The sequence below is a fragment of the Mauremys mutica genome, chromosome 2 (genome assembly GCF_020497125.1).
Source record: "Mauremys mutica isolate MM-2020 ecotype Southern chromosome 2, ASM2049712v1, whole genome shotgun sequence".
Classification (NCBI taxonomy): Eukaryota; Metazoa; Chordata; order Testudines; family Geoemydidae; genus Mauremys; species Mauremys mutica.
The window spans coordinates 219,283,131-219,306,708 of NC_059073.1; the positions used below are offsets into that span (position 1 = coordinate 219,283,131).

General features: G+C 42.6%; 1 protein-coding gene across 1 annotated transcript in view; it reads right to left on the reverse strand.

Annotated features, from left to right (window-relative positions):
- Positions 1–18,040, reverse strand: part of CMTM8 (CKLF like MARVEL transmembrane domain containing 8) — a 47,237-nt gene extending 29,197 nt beyond the window's left edge. Inside the window, exon 1 of the mRNA XM_045006931.1 lies at positions 17,676–18,040. Within this exon, the coding sequence (XP_044862866.1) occupies positions 17,676–17,837 (162 nt within the window). The 5' untranslated portion in view covers positions 17,838–18,040. The remainder of the gene's footprint in view (positions 1–17,675) is intronic.
- Between the last annotated feature and the right edge of the window lie 5,538 nt (positions 18,041–23,578).

Genomic DNA, 23,578 nt, shown 5'->3' on the forward strand with positions numbered 1-23,578 from the left:
CTTTTAAGGACCTTCTTGATTCAGTGCCCCATAATTTGATTTTTATGCCAAAAGAGTTGCAAAGAAGAAGTTGCAGAGCCAGCCTGCTCTTTGTGATAAACAGAAGAGTCGTCAATCTAGCATGGGAGAACAAAGAAAAGCTCAGTGTGATACTTGACACTGAGGATCCCAGGAGCAAAGTCATAAATCAGTAATGTGTGTGTGTGATGCTCTGCAACAGTTTCAGTGGGCCTTGTGTTGATGAAGAACTAAACACTTAGCTTATAAAAACAACCTTCTAGCACAAAGAAGAAACTTCAGTCAAGAGAATGCAAATCAAATAAATAAGGATACTGAGGGAATATCTACCCTGGAATAAAAGACCTGTGGCATGGCCTGGGCAATTGACTTAAGCTCATGGGGCTCAGGATGCAGGGCTAGAAACTTGCAGTGTAGATGTTTGGGCTCAGGCTGGAGCCAGGGCTCTGGGACCTTCCCACCTCTTGGGGTCCCAGTGCTCAGGCACCAGCCCAAGCCTGAACTTCTACACAGCAATTTTACAGCCAGGCAGCCTGAATCAGCTGACCCGGGCCAACTGTGAGTATTTAATTGCTGTATAGACGTACCCTAAAAGTCAATTTTCAATGGTGGTCTAGATATGCCTTCTCGGGCATTCAAACACAGCTAAGTGAAGATGCAAAGAGTTAATATTCCTAACCTGCTCTCCTAACATTCACCAGCTTTCAGAGTTTGGTTTTATTAACCCAGAAATTACAAACACAAAGTTCAGCCCAGACCTTCCTTTTTGGCTTCACCTGCTAGCACAATGTTTGGGGTATTTTTCCCCCAGGCAAACACAGATTAAACAAATTGCATTGGAAAACCATGATTAGAAAAAAAAAATGAAATGCAGCCATTTACCCATACTCTTCTTTCCCTCATATATCTATATCTACAGATACTTGAACTGTTGCACTCTGAATTAATGTCTTTAGAAAAAGAGGCATTTATGGGAATGACACATTACAGTGGTATGTCACAGTGTCATTCTCAAAAACATTACTCCTAGTATGTCATCTCCAGGAACAATGGTATACCTTGGAAATTAGTTTGTTATTCTTGTGCAGGGTGATCCTAGCGTATGTAACCCCCAAAACACTAAGCTAATGTGACTATATTCCTAGCACAGGTTGGTACTTGTTTCATTAGCAGTAAGTGACCCAACAAGCAGGTATTTGTAAGAAGATCTTTATTAAGCATGTATAGAGGCCTGTGTAACCAGCTGAGTGGCCTGTGTTTGTTTAGTAACATCTTGCACCAGCTTGTACTCCTTAGTCCCTGGTGTCCCACCAAACTCCTGTGTGATCTTAAGCAACGTGAGCCTCTTTTTCTAATTCTACTCATACTACATTTCCCCCCCCCCCATTTTATAAACCAACACACAATAGCTGATGAACTTCTGTTTCCACAAAACACCTATAGGCCACAGGTTACTGTACTTAGCCTAGATGAGCCACATCTTTACAGCAGACTCAATTAGGCCTATACTTCCCAAGATAATTTAGTTTTTTCAAAGGTGACCAGACCTGGACCACACTACTTCTGCCACTTTCACTCTTTTCCATATCAGTTCTCTCGATTCTCCTCCTACTCTGAAAGATTGTCCAAAGAATTAGTCTGAGCGTCTATGCTCTCTGGTACTTGTGGCATTTCAATGATTCACATGCAGTGGTTTCCTGTGCTTCCCCACTCTATCTGTTGGTTTGTAGATGCTTGCAGTTTTGTCATAAAACTTGTCCCTACTGAGTGTTCACCTCATGTGATCTGGGAGCCACTGCCCTACTTACAACTCCATTAGTTCACCTTTTCCTTTGTCTTTCCAGAGGTTGGATCCATTCTGGAGTGCCCTGTTCCAGAGCTGGTAATTCTTTGGCTGAGCAGTTGTACTGTGTCACTTGCTTCCTCTGACTGGTCATCATTTCCATTCTGCAGTTTTCTATTTTCTGTATGACCCTACTGTAATCCCTCCAGTGCCCAACTCTGTTCTTGCACATGCAGCTAAAAAATTGTTCCATTTCCCCACACTGATGTTGTCTGAGCACAGGGCACTTTTGTTTCACCCACTTAGGCTATCTACCACAGTAAATGCAACTCACTATAGGTACAGACCCCTGACTGCCCTGGTCCTGGCCTGCTCTTCCTTTCTCCACCTCAAAGCATGCACCACTGTGGATGCTTGAAATCCTACAGTTTTCTATCCTGTGTTGAGTCCTCTGCTGCACAGGCCGTGTCCAGAGATCTATTTGAGATGAGATCCCCTCTTGGAGCAACAGCTCAGGCAGGCAGTGGTCCCTTGTGCCACAACCCATTCAGCCCAAGTGAGGAAGTCTGCTAAATCTTCAGCATTGCACGTAGTCACCGATATCCATAATGCTGTCACATAGGGATCTATTCCTTCCCCCTCATATTTGTCCTTTGTGAAGAACATATGCACCCTCACAGTTTCATTGCACTTGGGAGAACAATGGTCTCTACAGCTCTGAACAGTTGCTACTGCTGAGGCAGTGGTGCGCTTCAGTCTGGCTTACAGTTCTCTACCATGCTCCCACATGAGATAACACAAGATTAATTTCTTCCTTTACTCCTCATCTTGGTTGGCAAGATCTGTGAATAGCTCAAACACCTGCTTCCTTCAGGTCCAAACCTGGGCTAGGTTCTTGTCTGCAATAATCAAGGACACCTGGGGGTGATGTGTGCAATGATTCACGCTGCTACATGCTGTGCTCCGCAGCTTCTTACAGATAAATCACTGTCACCGTGTTAAAAATAAGTGATGTGGCAGGCAAGCAGGCATTTGTAGGAAAGTTATCTTTACTGAGCATGTATAGAAGCCATTGTTACATTTGTCTGGTGGTAGCTTGGCCCAACTTGAGCCTTTTGGTGGCACACCAAACTAGGTCCCTCCTGAAATCTGACCCTCTTCCTCCAGTTCCTCCATCATACACAGTGTTGACCTTGTCAGTGGCATTCTCTGTTTACCTGAAGTCCAGTTGTTGATTAATCAACTTGTGATGTCCCCAGCTCTTGTGAGGAGGTATACGAAGTGGATTTCATCCTGTCTCCAAGCACAACTTCAATAAACAGTACATTCAGAGCTCCAAGAAGTCAAGTACAATGCCTAGTCCAAAGCGTTAAATGGGGATACGTTTAACAGGACAAGATAAAAGGTAATACCTTATCAAACAAACACCGCCTACATCCCAAGGCAACCCTGTCCCTAGTCCCAGAGGCCCAAGTGTGACCCTATTGTCCTACTAGAACAGGGATTGGCAACCTTTCAGAAGTGGTGTGCCAAGTCTTCATTTATTCACTCTAATTTAAAGGTTTCGTGTACCAGTAATACATTTTAACGTTTTTAGAAGGTCTCTTTCTATAATATATAACTAAACTATTGTTGTATGTAAAGTAAATAAGGGTTTTAAAACGTTTAAGAAGCTTCATTTAAAATTAAATTAAAATGCAGAGCCTCCTGGACGGGTGGCCAGGACCCAGGCAGTGTGAGTGCCACTGAAAATCAGCTCGCGTGCCATAGGTTGCCTACCCCTGTACTAGAACATCCATGCATGTTAAACACCTGTCAGGGATGGGCAAACTTTTTGGCCTGAGGGCCACATCAGGATTGTGCAACTGTATGGAGGGCTGGGTAGGGAAGGCTGTGCCTTCCCAAACAGCCTGGCCCCTGCCCCCATCCACCCCATCCCACTTCTCGGCCCCGACTGCACCCCTCAGAATCCCCAACCCATCCAACCCCCTCTCCAGGTTCCTTCCAGTCCTAGGATTCTATGCTCAATCTTTTTCTCAGGCCAGACAGGAGGAGCTGAAAAGTGCAGTCAATGGCAGTGATGCCAACTCTGAAAGATTCACAATAAAATTATGAGTATTTGATTATTTTCTTTAGGCCCTAGCTCCTGGAATCGCATGATTTCATGAAACTCAGCTTTCATTAAAAAAAAACAAGCACATTTCTAGCCTTCATGGCTGCAGAGAAAAGCTTGAAAGTGTGAACCCTAAAGGCTCAAAAACTACCAGGCAAATAAGAACTCAATGTGTTGCCTTTTTTTTTTAAATCTCATTCTCTTTAAGTAAATAGGATTATTTCTTGAGGCCCGGACTCATGATTTTTGAACACTTGGGGTTGCCAAAAAGCAGCCTTAAATAATGTGGTAACAATGCTGAATGCATCTCACAAACCCACAGTTCAACACAGAAAATCCCATGTCAAAATTCCAGGATGTTCAAGTCCAATAAAAAGTAACATCCTTAAGTGTTACACATGACTTCAGTGGGTGCTGTAGCCAACAGAACTTGTAGGTTCTCAGCACATCTCAGGATTTGACCCAAATATATTGCTTATTTATTTTTTTCCCTTTCTTGAAATAAAGAGTTAAAACAGTTACAGATACAATTGGTGTTATAAGTTTTTGTTTTTTCCTCATTTGCTTATTTCAACTACTTAAGTCTGATTCAGGACTCACTCTTGAGTTCTGGTGTTTCCATTCAATGAAAAAAAGACATTCAAGTCCAATAGATGTCTAACAAGTAGTCTTGTACATTTTCAATTAAGGAATGTTATTACAGGTAGCTTGTGTTTGCTTCATGTAACCTATTAATACCACCAAATAATAAAATGTTATCTGAAGTTAATTCACTTTAGTAACATTTCCTAAAGTGCAGTTTATACTCCTCAGGGACTTCTGCACCACTGAGCACATGCATAATTCATGTCCGGCGCAGAATTTTTTTTTCCCTGCACAGAAAATACATTATTTCTGAGAAGTGCTGCAGTTCCTCCTTTTGCCCACCAGAGGCTGCTGTGGCACCAGTAGTAATACCCAGCAGCCAGATGTGTTCCTCAGAGCACCCTGCTCACAGAACCAGGTTAGGAGGCACAGGATATTGAGGGGGGTGGGAGGAGAGAGAGACACAGACAAAGTAGCTTCAGAAGGGCTATGGGTGGGGAGACTGGGTCAGGGGCTCAGAAGCTAGTGGGCTGACAGCACTGTGCCAGTGGTTAAATGGGAGGAGGATTGCGGGGCCACATGTGGCTGACTGAATGGGACAGACATGGGGTCAGTCAGGGTCTGCACAGGGGAGGCTCCCCAACAATCCCCGCCCCCTGCCACAAGAAAACCCTGTTCCATACTTTTCCCACCCACACCCAGCAACTCTCCAGGTTCACTCCCAGTATCCTTCCCTCTCCCTCAGCTCCTCTGTTACCCCAACTCTCCCAAGCACTGCTTCTGAGGAGGGCAGGAAATAAGTTTCTGTATTATAGTTTAAATGAATTACTCAAAGTTCTGTATTGATTTGCATTGTAAGGAATCTATTTGTCCAAAAAAAAAATTCCTGAATCTTTTTTTCCCCCTTGTATTATAGACTTACTTGCTGACAGGTATTTTGAAATAAATTACCAAATTAATTGAAACTAGTGTGATTATATTGTGTTACTTTGACAAATAAAATATGCAGAATTTTAAAATATTGTGTGCAAAATTTTTTGGCACAGAATTCCCCCAGTAGTAAGTTTAGCTCTGAATATAAAAATGGCATTTGTAGTATTCGACCCTCAACCTATCAATCATTCCCATATCAAGTATGCTGTTGACCAGCTGTATTTTTCTAACCCCAAACCTTAAAAACTCAGCCTGGGATTCTGAGCTATGACATTATTTGTGTGAAGCATGTTTTTTGGTGTGACTTGGCAACGTTCATTCCAACCATTGAAAACATCAGTCTTTCCTCACCATTCTGATATCTTCTACCAAATACTTAGGGCAAACACATCAGAAACAACCAGAAATATCTATTGGGAAGAAACTGTTGATTCATAAAAATCAGACAAACAATACAAGTGTTGATCACTAAACCCAAATTCCTCTCCAACTACTCTTTGATGTCCTTCTCTCTCAAAATGCACTTATTTTATTTTGTACGTGGAGTCACTACGGGCAAATCCTGGCCCCACTGAAGTCAATGGGAGATTTGCTATGGATCTCCTGGGAATCAAGAGCTGATCTGTTATAATCACATCTTTGTAATGAATGCAATGTACATACAACTTATCTTAGTTATTGAAAACAAATCTAGTCTGATTTGGACACTCTCTGTACCTTCAGTTATTTGGTAATCTTGTTTGCATGCACCATTTGTATAGTGTTATGATAAAAAAGAAAAGCAGTATGTTAAAGGATAATTCTCTCTCATACTTATTTTTTATTTACATAACTTGTAAAACATTTATTTTGGAGATCTAAATTGAAGTTGACAACATCCCCCTAAATCAACAGAAAATGCAGGTTTTTAACCTTTAAAATGAAAGTTATTTATCTAGACAGATCAACTCTGAGACTGACATTCCATTATCTAGATTGATAAGAACGTGAAAAAATAAATGTAACCAAGCTTAAAGAATTCTGTTTCATTTATTGCTTGTGTGGTCTACTGAATTTTAACTCAGTCCGATGGGGGACTTTCTAAGAACGCCCTTCACCTTTAACAGATTATCTTGCCCTGCTTATCCAAGGCAAATATTTGCCAAAAAAGTCTCTGTTACTGCATGAAAAGGCAGACCAATGTGTCTGCTTGACCAGACACACTGTACAAAAGACAGGTCTTCTGTACAATGTGTCTGGTCATGTTTTATAATTACCAAATTCTGGAAAGAAATCTCTAAAGAGCTTATTAAAACATTATATAGAACATTCTAAATAAAGTCTGGATAGATTACTCTAGTGTGTAGAGACTCAATAATTCTTGCCTTTGAAACAAATATTTAAAAAAAAGTGGAAAAGTCTTTTAAATATGCTGAATGAAATTTCCTCCTGGTAAGATAACTTTACCTTCTGAAGAATAACACGGCATAAGTATAATATCTTATTAAGAGTAAGGCCCTGAATCCTGGAAACACTTATACATGTATTTACCCTTGTCCACCTGAGTAGTCTAAATGAATTCACTGGGATTTCTCAGATGCATAAAGTTAAGCATGTGCTTAAGACAGATTGCTGCCCAGTTGTAACATACCAAATAATGAGAGAGAGATTTTCAGGAGTGGTTCATTTAAAAAAAAATTAATTGGATACCCTCTGTCTTGTATTAACATAGATGAATTACCAACTTGACTTAAAAAAGTTGTTTTATTATCCCTGCCTCATGAACCATAGATATTTGTGAGTTCATGTAGCATGCCTAATACTAGTTTTGCACAGTCTTTGAAAAGGTTAGATTTTATTTTATAGCAAAAAGTTAACACAAAGATGTATCTGTTTTACAAATTTACCATTTCAGATGTATACATTCACATTGTACATTAAATCCCCAAGCATTGGTCAGCAGGACTTAAATAGATAAAAATACATAAAGAGACTTTCCATTCTCTATTATCTCCTCATGTATAAATTAAACTGGATCATTTAATCAAGGTATAATTTTAATCTCCTCCCACCCATCACCCTCTCAAGTCAAACCGTGTCAATGCAAGAATCAACCCCAAACACAAAGGTCAGTTTTACTGGAACTGGTGTGGTTTGTGTAACTACAACATTTATTCTTAGAAGGAGTATTTCCACTTGGAAACTTTACAGGAATATAGAAACAGCCACAGCATATACCAGAACAACAACAAAAAAAAATACTCTGTCTAGCTTAGTATCCTGTCCCTGACAATGGCAAATTCCCCTTGCATTAGAGAATGATGCAGAACACCTATTATGCGTTTACTTGTACTGCAATATACTTCAATACAAGCCCATAGGGAAGAGGAGATTTTTTTTGAAGGTCAATTGGTGGTCAGTTTATTCACTGACACAAAAGGATTGACAGCATTTGTAATTCAAAACCCAACATTTTAAAAATACCAGTCTCTTCCTTCAGCAATGGTAGATAACCACTTTTCTACACCTGCACCTAATGAATGCACTATACACCCAGATACACAAAATGTTTGGAATTCCATCAAAGAACCTGCTAGTGATTAAGATGGCTAAGAACTTTTTTGCCTTTTTCTACAGGAGTTCTTTAATAGTATAAATCCCCTGCAGCTTGATTATTTTAGGAGTTTGGAGATAAATAAGGCGCCATTGTAACAAAAACACAGTTCCTGGCTGACAACACCCAGCTAGTGGCAGATTTTACAAAATGAGCCTATCCTATCTGCCAAATGCATAAGACATAGAATCATAGAAATGTAGGGCTGGAAGGGACCTCATGAAAATGGCAAAATTTTATATTACGATGCAATTGTAAAAATTGCATCATAATATATGTACAAGGGGGCTGAACAAAGGTTGTACAAGAAATATTAATTCTGGCACCTCCTAACTTTTGAATCCTTGACTTTCCAACTACAGTAATTTCTTTAAACATAGTTGCATGTATAATATATGTATATGATCTTGATGCAAGCAATTAAGTTACTTGTAGTAAGATGCATTATGTTTACATGATCTTTAAAACATTAGACCAACAACAGATCTAGAGGTATTGTATTCAGTAAAATATTTGAAACAAAAAATACTGCCGTCTTTTAACAGTTGGATTCCGAGCATTCAGAGGACAATAGTGCATTTGTTTTTACGTTCTATTTCTACAGCCGTGGTCATGGGCATTCAAGCATGGATTCACCCTCACCTCACCTAACCCTTGCTAGAGTCTGTGCTACCAAGGTCCTCAATAGTCTGAGAAAGTAACTCAGAAGTCCAAGACTGATCAAACAGTATCATGAGGTTTTACCAACTCCTTAATTCCTGGATGCAACATTTTGTCCAGTTAGATCTCCTCTACTCTTTCCCATACTTAAGTCACAGCTACTCTGCAGCATGACACAGCTCAGAGCCTACGGTTTACTGTTTGCAGCACTGAAGTCTTGGGAATGTCACTCACAGTACAGAAGAAAATAAACAGAAAGGGAATTCGTTATTGAAATTTCTGTACAACACATGCACATATACACCGCACACCTCTGTATTCTCTGGCAGTCTAACTCCCTGACTAAACAAACACATAAACACAGTCTGAGCTGCAGAGCCTCACCAGAAGTCTCCTTAAATCCTGGCCTGGACAAAGCAGTCATGGAAAGGGATGTTGACTAACAAGGCAAGTCTTGTGTTCAGGCATTTGGTAAGAAGCAGAGGTCCTTCATAAGGGTCCTTTTCAGTTGAGCGTGTCAAGTCATCAGCTAAAACACAAACAGCCCCCGTTATGCCTGTTGATGCTATTCTCTCCAAATAGACATTCACTCCCAACAGTTCTACAGGATTTTTCAATATATATTTTGTATTTGACTGGGATCTGTAAACAGATTATTAATCTAGTCCCCATGATGACATTTTGTTAGTTTTACTAATACCAAGTTAACTGGTTCTCTTAGTCCCTTTCACTTTCATAGTTTAAGTCTAATACCAATCCCTCCTAGGACCTGATCCAACTCCTAGTGAAAGCAGTGACCTCATTCTCCTAGCACTGTGTAAACCAGGAGTTGCTCCCCTGAAATTTCATCACTTACACCTGTGTCACTCTGTTAAGTGACAAAAGAATCAGGGCCAATGACTCCAACAGGAACTGGCTCCTACCCTTACTGAGCAGTGCTGCTCCTTAGAATATGTGATAGGTTATAAAATTTATTTGTTGTTTGACCCTAGGAAAGAGGGCTTGGTGCTCCTTCAGACGCACAATTTCTACTGCTTTATTGGAACTAGAATAGGAATGAGTGTGGAGAATGCTTTGTACCCTATTTTTCTTATACTTTTGGATAAAGCTAAAAGAAAAAGAAAAAAAAAAAAAACACACACACACACGGTACCTTAATTTATGGCAGTGTTACTCCCAGCAGAGAACAACAGGCTGAATGAGAATGCATACGCACCAGCAGAGGAAAACATGCCAAGGGACAGACAAGGATAATGCTTGGTACCTTTTCAGTTCTGAAGGTCTCAGAATTCATGTGAGGAATTTGTGTTTGTTTTGAAACTTTAATCTTTATAGCAGTAGTGAGAGCTTTTGCAAGTGCTGCTTTTAACTCAACCTTTTGCTATCCACTTTGCATGTGTGCGATGTGTGTGGATTGACTTCAGGAGTGAACAGAGAACTCCCATAATTGCAGGGCAGGAAGGGATGTTCACCAGCAGTGCAAGGCAGCTGCTGTTGGAGTGGAAGAGTTGTCTCATGGTTAACACACAAGGCTAGGAGTCATAGGACATAGGTTCCATTCCCAGCTTTGCCAGAGTTGTGTGTGATTTGAAGCAAGCCATTTAACCTGTCCGTGCCTCAGTTTACCTAGGTGTGAAGTAGGGTAATGATGCTTCCCTACTTCCCAATGTGCTGTAAGGCTAATTCATTTGTGTGTGTAAAACACTCGGAAACCCTCAAATGGAGGGTCCTATAGAGGCACAAGGAATTTTTATTAACCAACTTAATTTTTTTAATTTGGGGATGGGGGCAAAGAAGGAAAATATTACAGTGATAAAGGGGAAAGGCAGTGATGAGAGGGAGAGGCATGGAAGAGGACGCACCAATAGGAAAGGAAGTCCAGGATTTTGTACTATTGTCTTAGCCCTATGTTTAACATAACAGCAGGGTAAGGAATCTGCATCCCTTGTGTTGTAATTCTACCAATACTGCTACCCAGTCTCTTCACTAGCAGTCTAGTTTCAGTGGTGGATTTTAAAAAAGCCCAACTCCCCCAGGAAAGCCTTCACACCACCTAGCAACAGAGCACCCCTCAACAGCCTCCGATGTCACCCTCCTCACATATATTGTGACACTCAGCCACTGCACCATCTTGAACTAGGGCTGCAGGAGACTGGATCTACTCCACAGGAACTGCTGGGAGCCTGGGAGGGCTATACATTACTTCTTCCCTAGCAGAGCACCACACTGGTATCAGCACTCCAGAAATGAACAAGAGTCCATCCGCTCCCTCTGTACCATAGAGCCTTCATTCGGGCTTCTGAGTGAGCTACAAAAGTCCTCTAATCCAGCTCTGTACTTTAATTAGAATTAAAGCATTCAAAGATTACTGCAGAGATTTTACTGCTCATCTCTAGAATAAATGCCAACAAGAATTATTTCAAAACTGACATTGAAGAGGCATAGAAATTTTGATTAGACTCACTACCCATCCAATGACTGAATTTATGTTTATGAATGTTTTTTAAATGCATTTTTCTCATGACAAAGTAACAGCACTGGAGACAAATTCTACCTTAAATTTTGAGGTATTGGGAATTTCTCACGTTCCTGAACTTTTGTAAAGTGTCCCCATTCATTTCAAGTTCTGTTATCTAACACATCCCTGTCAATCCCACTATTGTTTCTGTTCATGCTCCGGGCACATTCCACACATCACCTTTCAAACTTAGTTTTCTTGTATTTCACCCACATAGTCCTCTTGTTCCAAGGAAATACACTGATCTAGTCCAGGACACTACAGACCTTTCAGGAAACAGAGCTTTAAACAATGATGTGATCCCAAAGGAAGATGGAAATTATACGTATATATTTGCTGAAGCAGTGGTGGTTAGTGGGATGATGGAATAACAGTCTAAAACGCAGTGAGGTCTGAAACCTGACTTCAGCGGGAGTTTTGCCTGATTAAGGAATGCAGGACTGGGCCTAGAATTCATGCCATGCATTTTCACATTCAGTGTGTATAAAAAGAATCTCTGAAGTTGACTACTGCAGAGGTAATTTGTTACACTCAGTAATAAGTGATTAATTTTAAGCATTTGCTTAAGTCCATCCCTATTCAGCAAAGCACTTGCTTTACTTTAAGAATGTGCTTGAGTTTCAAGCATATGTGCCCAGTTACTAGGGGAAGTATTGAGAGTCACACCATTCCAAAAGCCGAAGAGCAGACTTCCTGCTACTCCTGGGAGAAAGGAGGGGGGCTCATGCTGCTGTCTCTGCCTCTCTCAACGGGCACTCCAAGTTGTGGGTGGGGGGAGAATAGGACCATTGCCTTAATCAAGCCCTGATAATTCATCTATGTGATGTGCAAAGCATAGGGCCAATGAGGAGATGCTGCGCCAATAAAATGTTTTTAAAATGGAGTAAAACTTTTGTTTTACACTTGCCCAAGTAAAGGCTCTCACTGAGTCATTCCTGTCCACAGTTCTTACTATTTTATTTATTTCATCCCTCCTAGTACTAGCTAATTCACCGGAACAGTGCTAGAATTTGATAAGACAGACAGTGTGCCTTCTAGGATGAATTCTATTAAACTGAAGAGATGTTTCAGGGATGCGTGTTATAAAAATGCTCTCTCACAACTCTGGATCTTTTTGTTCTAGTACTGTGGTGAGCCTCCAGTTTTATCAAAGCAGCAAAGAGTTCTGTAGCACCTTATAGACTAACAAACATATTGAAGCATGAGCTTTTGTGGGTGAATACCTACTTCGTCGGAGGCATGTCATCAAGTTTTATCACGAGAACCAAGTACACGTGATACCTACTTAATCTGAGACTCACTGTACCATCAGAATGAGAGATAATTCATTGGGAATCTTTCTGGATTATACCCCAGAGTCAGACATCTTAAATTTGGATAGGGGTAAATAAAATAAATAAATAAATAATACCTAGTGACTTAATTGAGCCATAATCATGATGTATTGCCCGGAAATGCAATCAATGTACAAAATCCTGTATAGCTGCAGAACTGCAAGAATAATCAAGTTAATGAAAAATCCAGAATAAGGATGTAGATTCATAAGCACTACGTAACCCTGCAGAGTGTTTGGGTGTGATATATATGTGAAAAAGTGAGTGATCAGCCTGGTCACACTATTAAAATCTGGTAAAAAGAATGCCAACCCATTCATCCACTTGCAGCAGCACAACAATCTCCTAAATACTTTAAGCTGTATTTGTTTAAAATAAATATCCAACATAAAGACTAAATGCACTAAGACAATTTTTAAAAAAAGAATACTGTATCCAGCAACATGTTCGCGGCAGCAACAACCTGGAGGAATCACTGTCATTATTCAAAGTAAATATTTTTATAACTATGCTTAGCAACCAGAAAATTCTCCACTCCTGCAAAGTGTTCCATAAGAGTTGGCTTGAAAAGCTGATTTAGTACTCTGAGGGGGCACTTCTAGTCATTGTTTCACTGATCCATAAAATTCCTGAGAAGACAAACATGTCTTTCTAAGCCATCATCCTGTCTTTTGAGAGGATATTTCTGTTCTGGACAATGCTGGAAGTTGTTTTTCTGACTTCTTTGAAGATGCAACATGATACCTTCGTGGGGTTATACTAAAGAAATATCTGCCACTTCCTTCTACTAGGCCAGGGTATAGCTTCACTGCAGAGTGAGTCTGGGTAATCAGCAGCTGGATTTGAACATGAAGTATAGTTTATCTTGGGTTTGAGTAGCTGCACAAAAAAGCCACACTGAAGTTACTCTTGTCTTCACTGTCTGTTGTCATCTATGTGTGTTGCTAAACTTCTGGGGGGGGGTGCTATCCCATAGTTCTTTGATCTCCATAAGCCAAGCTGCTCTATGATTCTTTCCCAGTGAATCATGGGAGAACCCATCTGTTCTTCTGTCCACAAACGAGAGAATTGTGGGAAGGCACTAGAGAACTATCATCACTGGTGGGATTTATCCTGTGTCCAAGTTATCTGAGCTTTAGCTTATACCCCCAGCAGTGCCAGCAACCCAAGGTTTAAAGCACCACTAAACTCAAGAGGAGAGAGAGGGTGTGTGTGTGTGTGAGAGTGTGTGTGTGAGAGTGTGTGTGTGTGTGAGAGAGAGAGAGAATGGGAGGTGGGGGTTAGAGGCAACACCTAACTAACAGCGTGGCCTAACTCTGCAGTGAGACATAATCCTAAATGGTACAATTTTGATATATGTTCAAGTGCGTATCCATTCTCTTTGCTAGTTGAACCTGTGGAATTCTTCCTTAACCTCACACCAGGTAAGATCTGTAATTTTAGGACTAGAAGTGATTAATTGTATTCTCACTGCTACAGGTATGTGGTTGACTGATAATTTATGCAGCAACATAGTAATAAAACTGAGCTTTTAGAATTCCTGATTAAGGGATCTGGATTAGTCTTAAAGTGGACTTTCAGTGAGTTTGGTACACTCCCATCCAGAAGTCTACACAAGAGCCTGTGTGTGTGGATTGTTCAAGCAACTAAGTTTAACTATAATCTCAGTCTCAAATGGAATTCATGCCATTGTACCTATGCTAGAGGCACTTCATATAGTACTTTCATGAGTTCTGTATCACACTTTACTGAGGTTCCAATTAACCTATTCAGATTTCTCTTATCAGAGAAAGCATGAGTGGGCTTGTGAACCTTGTTGCAATAAGAAGTGGAAAGGCAATGGGAAGGAATGTGGCATCTCTTTTGATTACAGTTACAGTGACTATAGCTTGATTATTTTTATTTGCCTAATGTTGATACTGGAATGTTCCCAATATTTTAAAACTTGAATTTGTTTACATTTCAGGTGCCTAAGCACTCTGGATTGTTCTGACAATATCTAATAATTACAGCTCCACACAAGTATTTTGGTTAGTAACAGAAGTTACTTTATATTACTTCCTCATACTAGGCAGTATCTTGTAACACGATTCTTCTCTGGCTGTTTCTGCCAGAGGTCCAGTAAGGATCCATACTGCACATAAGCCCGGAGTTCCATTTGGCTGGTTTGCTTTGATGATAATGAATAAGATAATTATGCCACTGCTGGGTCAGACTTTTGGAAGTTTATAATAGTTATATTCTCAGCCCTTGAAAGTGGTTGTGGTCAAATAAGTAACCTTTCCACAAACCATCGTCAAAGCAAAACAGTCAAGCAGAAACTTACATGGTGGATTGAAATGCTTAAAAAAAATGTTTAAGATTTCTAATAATTAATTAAATACATAGGCTAACTTAAAAAATTACAAATTAATTTACAGAGAGGCAGTGTGTCTAATGATTCAGCGCACAGGACCAACAACTAGGAACTCCCACATTCTAATTCCTGCTCTACTATCAATTTATTATTTGGCCTTAAGCAAGCAACAATCTCATTTTGCCTGGCACCTGGTATAGTTATTTACATCTGTGCAAAGTAACAACAAAAGACTAAATCTGTTACCATTTTGGGGTGAGCTTGCAAGACTTCTACTGCACTTGATGGCATGTCTGTTTGGACATTTGGCTGTTTAGATGTAATGTGATAACTTTTGAACACCGCATCCAATCAATTCCAAAAGTTCAGGGAATGTTTGAGGCAAGTTCCTGACACCTTGAATGACTTGTCTCCCAGAAAACAGAGAAATAATGGTTGGGGAGTGAGGGAGGCACAGAGCCATGGGGGTGGGGGGGAAGAATGGGAACCCTGGTATTGGGGCAGGGGGAGAACAGGAGCATACGCAGAACCCTTGGCATAGATTGTAATAGGGGAGAACAGGGGACCATGGTAAAGGGGAAAATGGGGATATGGGAGGGGAAAAGCAGAATGGGGGGGGGGAGTAGAGGCATACACAACACCTGGCATCGAGCAGAATATAGGACACACAGGGCCCCTGGCAAGGTGTGAAATGGAGGTCACTGGTAAAAGGGTGAAGGGCGTGGAATGGGAGTGCACACAGAGCCTCTGGGGGGAGAGGAGCTTGGAATGCACACAGAACTCCTGCCATGGGGACAGAATAGGAGACCCTTAACTGGGAAAATGGGGCACAACCAACCCTAGCATAGAGGGAAATGTGGGGGCACACGGAGCCCCTGACATGAAGTGGGGGTGAAGAGAGTTCCAGAGAGTCTCTGAAAGTGAGGGGGATGGAAGGGTGGCATGCAGGAGCCAGGAGCAGAGAGGCAAATGAAGGAATATAAGGAACCCCTAGTGTGTGCAATGAGTTGATCTACAGAAGCATCAAAGCATGAAACCCCCTACTAGAATAACTCTGCACAGGTGCAACTAAGCACTAATACAAAGAGCAATGAAATGATGAATTAGTCCCTTATCCATCTGTAAAATAGGGCTGATGTGTTACTTAGTTTCTTATAAGGGCGTTGAGAGAGTTAATTTATTAATATTACCAATGCAGTGTATAAACACGTAAAACAAAATATTTGAAAATCTGGTCCTGATTGGCCAAGACTGTTTTTCCCCTGCAAGAGTTGTTGACATTACAAACACTAAAACAGACAAAAGAACACATCCCCTGCTCTGTGTAGGTGTTTATGTCATCAAGTTTTACGTCTTTACAAGACTAGAACTTAACATTTAGCATTTAAAACTACTTTTATTTTGTTACCTAAGTCAAATGCTCTGTTACTGATGAGATTCCAAACAGAATATTACAAGCATTGTACTCTAGAAGCACCCAAACCACTGGCCTGCAGGAGTTTTGATTGTAGTGCATTGCAGCTTTTGCAGTCAATGAACTGGGGGGGAAAGTTTGGTGGAGACTAAAAACCACAAAAAAATGAGCTTCTCTGTGATGATCCTAAAGAGTACATTTTGGGGGCCAAGCTCTCAACAGTCCTATGATCCGTCTGTAAAATGTGTAATTTAACAGACCCTGATAGAATAGAAAAGTTATTGTTTCTGGATTACTCATTTAGACCCCATCAGCTGATCTGGGTGGATAGGCCCACATGGTGTGTGTGTGTGGGGGGGGCATAATTGTCTGCACATATGGATCTGTTTGCAGGGTCTGAGACTAAAACATTAAAGTTCTTCATTGGTGATTATTCAACTTTAATTAAAGCTGGATGGAAATTGATTTACAACCTCTGATGTTGACATCAGAATGATGTTATATTTCTGTAAGATACACACAAGAGATTCTAATATAATTGTAATTAAAATAGTCAATTGCAACTAGGCTCAGCATTTACAAGTATTCAATGCATGACATATTAAAACATTTAGCATTATACTGTGCAAAAAGGGTATATCTGACTTTTCAATATTAAAAACTATTTTGTTTTTTGCATTGGTCTGCAAAATGCTTCAGTCTCCAATTGTCCTGAACCTGGAAACTAGCATATTTGAATGAAGAAACAGAACAACATTGTTTGAAAAGTTTGTTAGACTCATCTTTGAACAGGTGGTGTAAAGGCATAGGCTCCAGCCCCCAGTCCTGCAATGAGCTCCACCCAGGCAGATCACTACACTGGGACAAGTCCTTCTGAAGTAAAAGGGGCTATCCTCCTACAGTCTGCATGCTGGAGGGAGGTTTCTACAGGGATAGCCTTCCCCGGCCTCCTCACCAGCGGTGGCTTCTTTGTGGGATTAGATTCTGACTCAGCGGTAAGGCTGAGCTAAAGTGCATGGGGTCGATTGGAGCTCAGCGACTCCGAAGTTGCTCCACACCTGCGCTCACAACGCAGCCCGGAGTAACCCGCTACTTAACAGAATCAGCAGCTCACCTGTAACCGGCTACTCTGGCAGCTGGGTTTCTCCCCAGCAGCAGCGTGCTCGCGAGGGGCTTTAATGTTAAAAGCAAAGTCACCGCAAAGGCGAGTCCTTGTGCAAAGCCCCCGTCCCCAGGCTGCTGGAGAGAAGCCACAAAGCGTGGGAGGGAGAGTCCAAAAGTCCCCAGGAATCCTGCCCGGGAGCAGCAGCAGCAGTCAGCCCCGGCGGCTCCCCCGCCCCACAAGCCGAGGGGACTGGGGTTACTCACGATCTCGGCCAGCATGAGGACGCCGGGCGCGGTTCGCAGGAACTCCCTGTCGTAGGCGAGGGTGCTGGTGCTGGCGCCGGCCGGGGAGAAGCTGGCGGTGAAGGAGCTGCTGGTGGTGGTGACCGTGTGGGCGCCAGGGCGCTGCTGAGGCGGTTGCTCCATCCTCAGCCGCCGGGACCCGGGCTGGGCAGGCTGCGGCGCGCGGTGCAAGCCCGGGGTGCGCAGGGCTCGGCCCGGCCTAGGGGCGCCGGGAGCGGGGCGGCGGCGGGCACGTGAGCGCAGAGCGAGCGCGGCTTTGTGCGGCTGCCAGCCCGGCGCGGCCCCCGGCCCCGGGGCACCGCAGCCCCCTGCCGGGCGGGGCGGGGCGGGGCAAGGCCGGGCGCAGGGCGGGGTGGCCGGAGGGCGGGCGGGCAGGCGGTGCCGAAGGGGCGCAGCCCCCGAGCGAGGAGAGGGGCGAGGAGAGGGGCGGCAGCCCGCTGGCCCGGGGAGGCGGTGGGACCTGGCTCCACGGGCTGGTCACTTCAAGGCTTGTACCTGGGGGGTGGGGGGGCGGATTCCGGCCCCATTGAGGACCATGGCAAGCCGCCCCCTCCCCTGCCCTCCCCAGGGCAGGAGCGCAGCCCTGCCCGGGAACGATGTCGGCTTTGCGCTGGGGCCACGGAAAGGCGCTTTCTGCCTCCGCTCGTGTAAACCCTTGTTTTGGGGCGGGGTTTTGCCTTAGGGAGCAGGCTAAGGGACGTGAGCGTCTCTTTCCTCCAGCGGAGCCCCCTTCCGGCGCTTGGCTGGGGCTCTCCCCCGCGGGGTGTCAGGCGCCGGTCAGTGGACACCACATTTTGACCATGAGCCCCCGACGCTGTTCCCTACCCACCCTGGTTGTCCCCCGCGGGTAGCCACGTCTACCAAAGGCGCACGGGACGCTTTGGAGAGGAGAAGCATTTAATCCGCGTAGCTGCTGCTGCAGGGTGCTAGCAGCAAAATAGAAAGTGGGGTGTGACAGGTTGGACCTCCCCTTTCCAGGGTGCCACCTGCTGTGCTGGGATCCCACTGAGCCCACCTGTCCCACCAGCCTGGGTCCCCCACACTCTGTGCTGCTGTGACAGGATCTCAAGGCCCCTTCCAGCACACACAGGTAGGGACACACCCAGCTGTAGAATCCCACACAGGCTACAACAGTGGTGGGTAGCCTGCAGCTGTGGCTGCCCACAGCTCCCAGTGGTTGCATTTGCCATTCCTGGCCAATGGCAGGTGCGGGAAGTCAGGAAGGGCAAACTGCAGCCACTGGAAGCTGTGGGTGGCAATGCCTGCGGATGGTCAGTGTAAACAAACTGTTTCATGGCCCACCAGGGGATTACCCTGACGGGCTGCAGGTTGCCCACCACTGGTCTACAATCAGCTCTCTGTGGGAGGACTCAGCTCGGGGATTGCCAAGCACGCCAGTGCAAACACCCTCTGTAGTGTAAACCCAAAATTATACTGTCTTGCATTGTGTGGAGATCTATATAGTATGAGCTAATTAAAATCACCCCCTCCCTCAATGTGGAGGAAGATATGCACAGCTTTTTGCCTCCCCATCCCTAGTTATGACTTGCACAAACTGGGTTTTGGAATAAATATGAAACAAGTTTATTAACTACAACAGTAAATGTTAAGTGATTGTAAGGGATAGCAAACAGAACAAAGCAGATTACTGAACAAATAAAACAAAACATGCAAACTAAGCTTAATACACTAAGGAATACCGGCTACAAATAATAAATTTCTCACTCTAAAAGTTGTTTCAAGTAGATTGCAGAGTTTCTTGAAGGTAAACTGCACTACTTGCAGCTTAAATCTTCAGGTATTCCTTTTACAGGCTGTTTTCTCCCCTGGACTCAGCCCCCATCTCCCCAGCTCAGTTTCTTTGTTTCTTCAGGTGTTTTCAGCAGTCTTCCTTCTTGGGTGGGGAGGCAGTGGAGAAGAGCCCTGATTACCTCACTTCCCAGCCTTAAATAGGATTTACCCACCGTAGGTATCTTTTGTTTCCTAGCCTACCCCCTTCCAGTGGAAAAATACCAGCCCTGGGACCATGTACCAGGTGACATGATCACATGACCTTGTAGTGTCAAAGCAGCATCCCATGAAGCTTCTTAGGAAGGTGGGAGATTAGTATCTTCAAAGTTCTATTGTCCTTAATGGTCCATCCAGGCTGATTGCTTAATGTCTGGTGGGAGTTCCCCCAAGTACACACACAGTTGTAATTGTTACATAGTCAATATCCCTAACTTCAGTAACAGAAATGGTACATGCATACAAATTGGATAATCACTTTCAGTAAACCATAACCTTTCCAATTATATCTCACATGACCCATCTTGCATAAAACATATCATAGTTATGCCATATTCATATAACAATATGTTTATGAAGACTATGGGGTGCCGTATCACAGGGTGGGGGAAAGGAAGTATGTGTAGAAGATTTCAAACCTCATGAAGGGTGACATTAGGATTTATCTGGGTCTTCAAAACAATCAAGGGGCGCCTGCTTACTCCTCCATATAGAAGATTCTGACGGGTTTGCAAGGGTATATACCAGGGTCGGCAACCTTTCAGAAGTGCTGTGCCGAGTCTTCATTTTTTCACTCTGATTCAAGGTTTCGCATGCTGGTAATACATTTTAATGTTTTTAGAAGGTCTCTTTCTATAAGTCTACAATATATAACTAAACTATTGTTGTATGTAAAGTAAAATGTTTAAGAAGCTTCATTTAAAATTAAATTAAAATGCAGAGCCCCCCAGACCAGTGGCCAGGACCCGGGCAGTGTGAGTGCCACTAAAAATCAGCTCGCGTGCCGCCTTTGGCACCCGTGCCATAGGTTGCCTACCCCTGGTATATACAAAGGCTGTAAAAGTCAGACAGGGAAAGTTATCAGAGACTCATAATGACCTAACATTTTTCATCTATCTTCATGACAATACAGGACTGTTCCCTGCCATCCATTGTCTAGTGGTTGTCCAGTCCAGTTTTATGTCCCAATAATAATAAAAAAATAATTATCATAAGAAGAAATAAAAATCCTATACAAGTCACTTAAGAGCTTCCTATGTTCAATGTCCTATTCAGAAAAAGAATCAGCAGGCATGTGTTACATAAGAACGGTCATACTAGGTCAGACCAAAGGTCCATCTAGCCGAGTATGCTGTCTTCCAACAGTGGCCAATGCCAGGTGCCCCAGAGGGAATGAACAGAACAGGTAAAATCATCAAGTGATCCAACCCCTGTCACCCATTCCCAGCTTCTGGCAAACAGAGGCTAGGGACACCATCACTGCCCATCCTGGCTAATAGCCATTGATGGACCTATTCTCCATGAACTTATATAGTTCTTTTTTGAGCCCTGTTCTAGTCTTGGCCTTCACAACATCCTCTGGCAAAGGGTTCCACAGGCTGACTGTGCGTTGTGTGAAGAAATACTTCCTTTTGTTTGTTTTTAATCTGCTGCCTATTAATTTTGTTTGGTAACCCCTAGTTCTTGTGTTATGAGAAGGAGTAAATAACACTTCCTTATTATTCCATGTTATTTTATTTCCACTTTCAGGGATTCGCCCGTCATAGAAATATGTATAAATGGCAATTGCATTTAAAGGTTAAACACCCCCAGAAGTGTCTAACCCCGCCATTGCCGCACACACTCAAATTTAAAAATTAATGTTAACTCCTTCCACAAATGTAAAATGTTCTCTATAGAGCTGGTTGCCGTTTTCCTTCCACTGTTTACTGATGCTGTCCTACTAACTCATGAGAAAGCCATTGGTTTGATTTTTCAGTATCATCTTTCATTGAGAGGTTGAATTGAAAGGGGAAAAAAAAGGTGATGGTACTATTCTAAGCTTTGCCCACAATATAAGTTCTGCCCATGTGAGCAGAGCAGATGGTGGTGCTCGCAGTAGATTGGGCTGATGTTTAAAATAGCATTGTGTGCTACCATCTGAGCTCCTCTGGACTCCTAGAGCTTGGCTCCCCCTCCTGCAGGCTTCACTATGCCCATGGCTTTGCTGGGTTCCTTTCTGACTGGAGGGGGGAAAAAGTGGTGGCATCTACCAAATGCCACCCTTTGTGGCAGTTAAAATGAGATGTTGCTCATAGTATATTGTGCAGATCTGTGATTCCTCCTCCTTTGTTACTGGAGCAATGAAATAGTTAGCACTGTTGACATTTATAGGATCATTTGGGGCATTTGACTTAATATTTACCAGAGATGAACAGGGCAGTGCACATCTGTCACAGCTACTGTTGCAGGCTCTCTGTAGATTCAGCTGTGTCTCTATTGCTTACACTCTATTCTCCCTTTTAATTTTTTTTAATGAAAGCTGAGATTTTAAAGAAAAAGTCAGCAACTTCAGACAAGTATTGATCTGTGTACCAGCCCTGCTTTCAGGCAGCTTCCAAATAAAAAAAAAGGGGCTTTAGCTGACGGGCACTGCCACTGCTCCCCAGGAGCTCTTCTTTCACAACAACACTGAAGTTATTCTAAGACCATACTCTTGTTGTTAGTAAGGAGCCACCATAACAATGCTAACTTTCTGTCCTAGAGGAATGAGTCTTTCCTTTTTAGAGCTCCCAGCCCACCAGATCTGGAAGTACAAAAACCCAACAAACAAATAACAAAAACAAACAACACCGGTGTAAGATGAACACTCGTGCCTACAGCAGTCCTATAAACAAGACAAATTACAAATACAGGACCAATCCTTCACATGACTTTCCCTTCTTGAGAAACTGATTGTTTTCATTTAGGATTCCATTCCATGAGTATTATCATTGTGTTTCAAGAACCTGATTTGGTGGACCCAGTTTTAATACCAGTAAGTTTTAGGTGCCACAGAAATGGATACTACCAAATCAGTAGCTCTGCTTTGTTCTCTATCCTTTAGTTTTCACATCAGGGGACACAATTTTTCTCCATTTCATGCATCACAGCAACAAATCCCACTATGTTCTCAGTTTTGATGTCTATCATCTAAGCATCTCCAGGGTGCTCTGCGTTTTTTACAAATAGGCAAGGCTTTTTTTTAATTATATCAAAGCAATTAGCCCATCAGGGAATAAGTTTCCTAAGCATGGTATAGAATTTTAGTGGTGTGACTCCAAACAGGAACTAGATGGCTATATCCCCATGCCACATTTTGAAACTCTCCCTGTGGGTGTCAGCCTGCCATCCTTAACTAGCAAGTTTTCCTTCAGCAAACATATATTCTAAAAATCAGTTCCAATAAAAGGACAAACACATCTAGGAAACAATTTTCACTGCTTATTTTGGCAGTGTGATAATTTCTTAATCCTCTGTGACTCTTCTTTTTGTTTTGCATCCCTTGCAGTGAAGAGCAAAACTGAAAAGCACTCGGAAACCATCTAAGCTGGGCTATATTTTCTTACATGGAGATAGCATCAGAAACAAAATAATTGAACGCTGCAGCTTGAACAATCACCCTTTTATTGCAGCACAGCCAGAATAAAAGAGGGGGCCTATTTACCTTATTTTCAGAATTAACCTTTCAAGGGAAGGATGGGTATCACTACAGAATATCAGTCAACACCCCCACCTACATTTGCCAGTTTTTGTAGCTCTTCTTAAAGAGAACAGTGATTAGAAAAATAGTACAGCATAAATAAACCCTTCCAATATGTAACTGTGTTTGCTAAATTAGAACAACCAATACAGATATAATCAAGTTCCAAAGTTGAGGGCACTTCCTTGAGAATGTCCTGCAAGCAGGTTCCTCCCATTTAAACTAGAAGAGGACTGTTAGATCCTGTGCCTCAAATGCTGAGGTATAACATGGGGAAGCATGCCAATTTCTCAGGTACTCAGGTGGAATGTGCTTCCAGAGGCACTGGGGGGCAACAGTTCGGTTTAAATTTTCT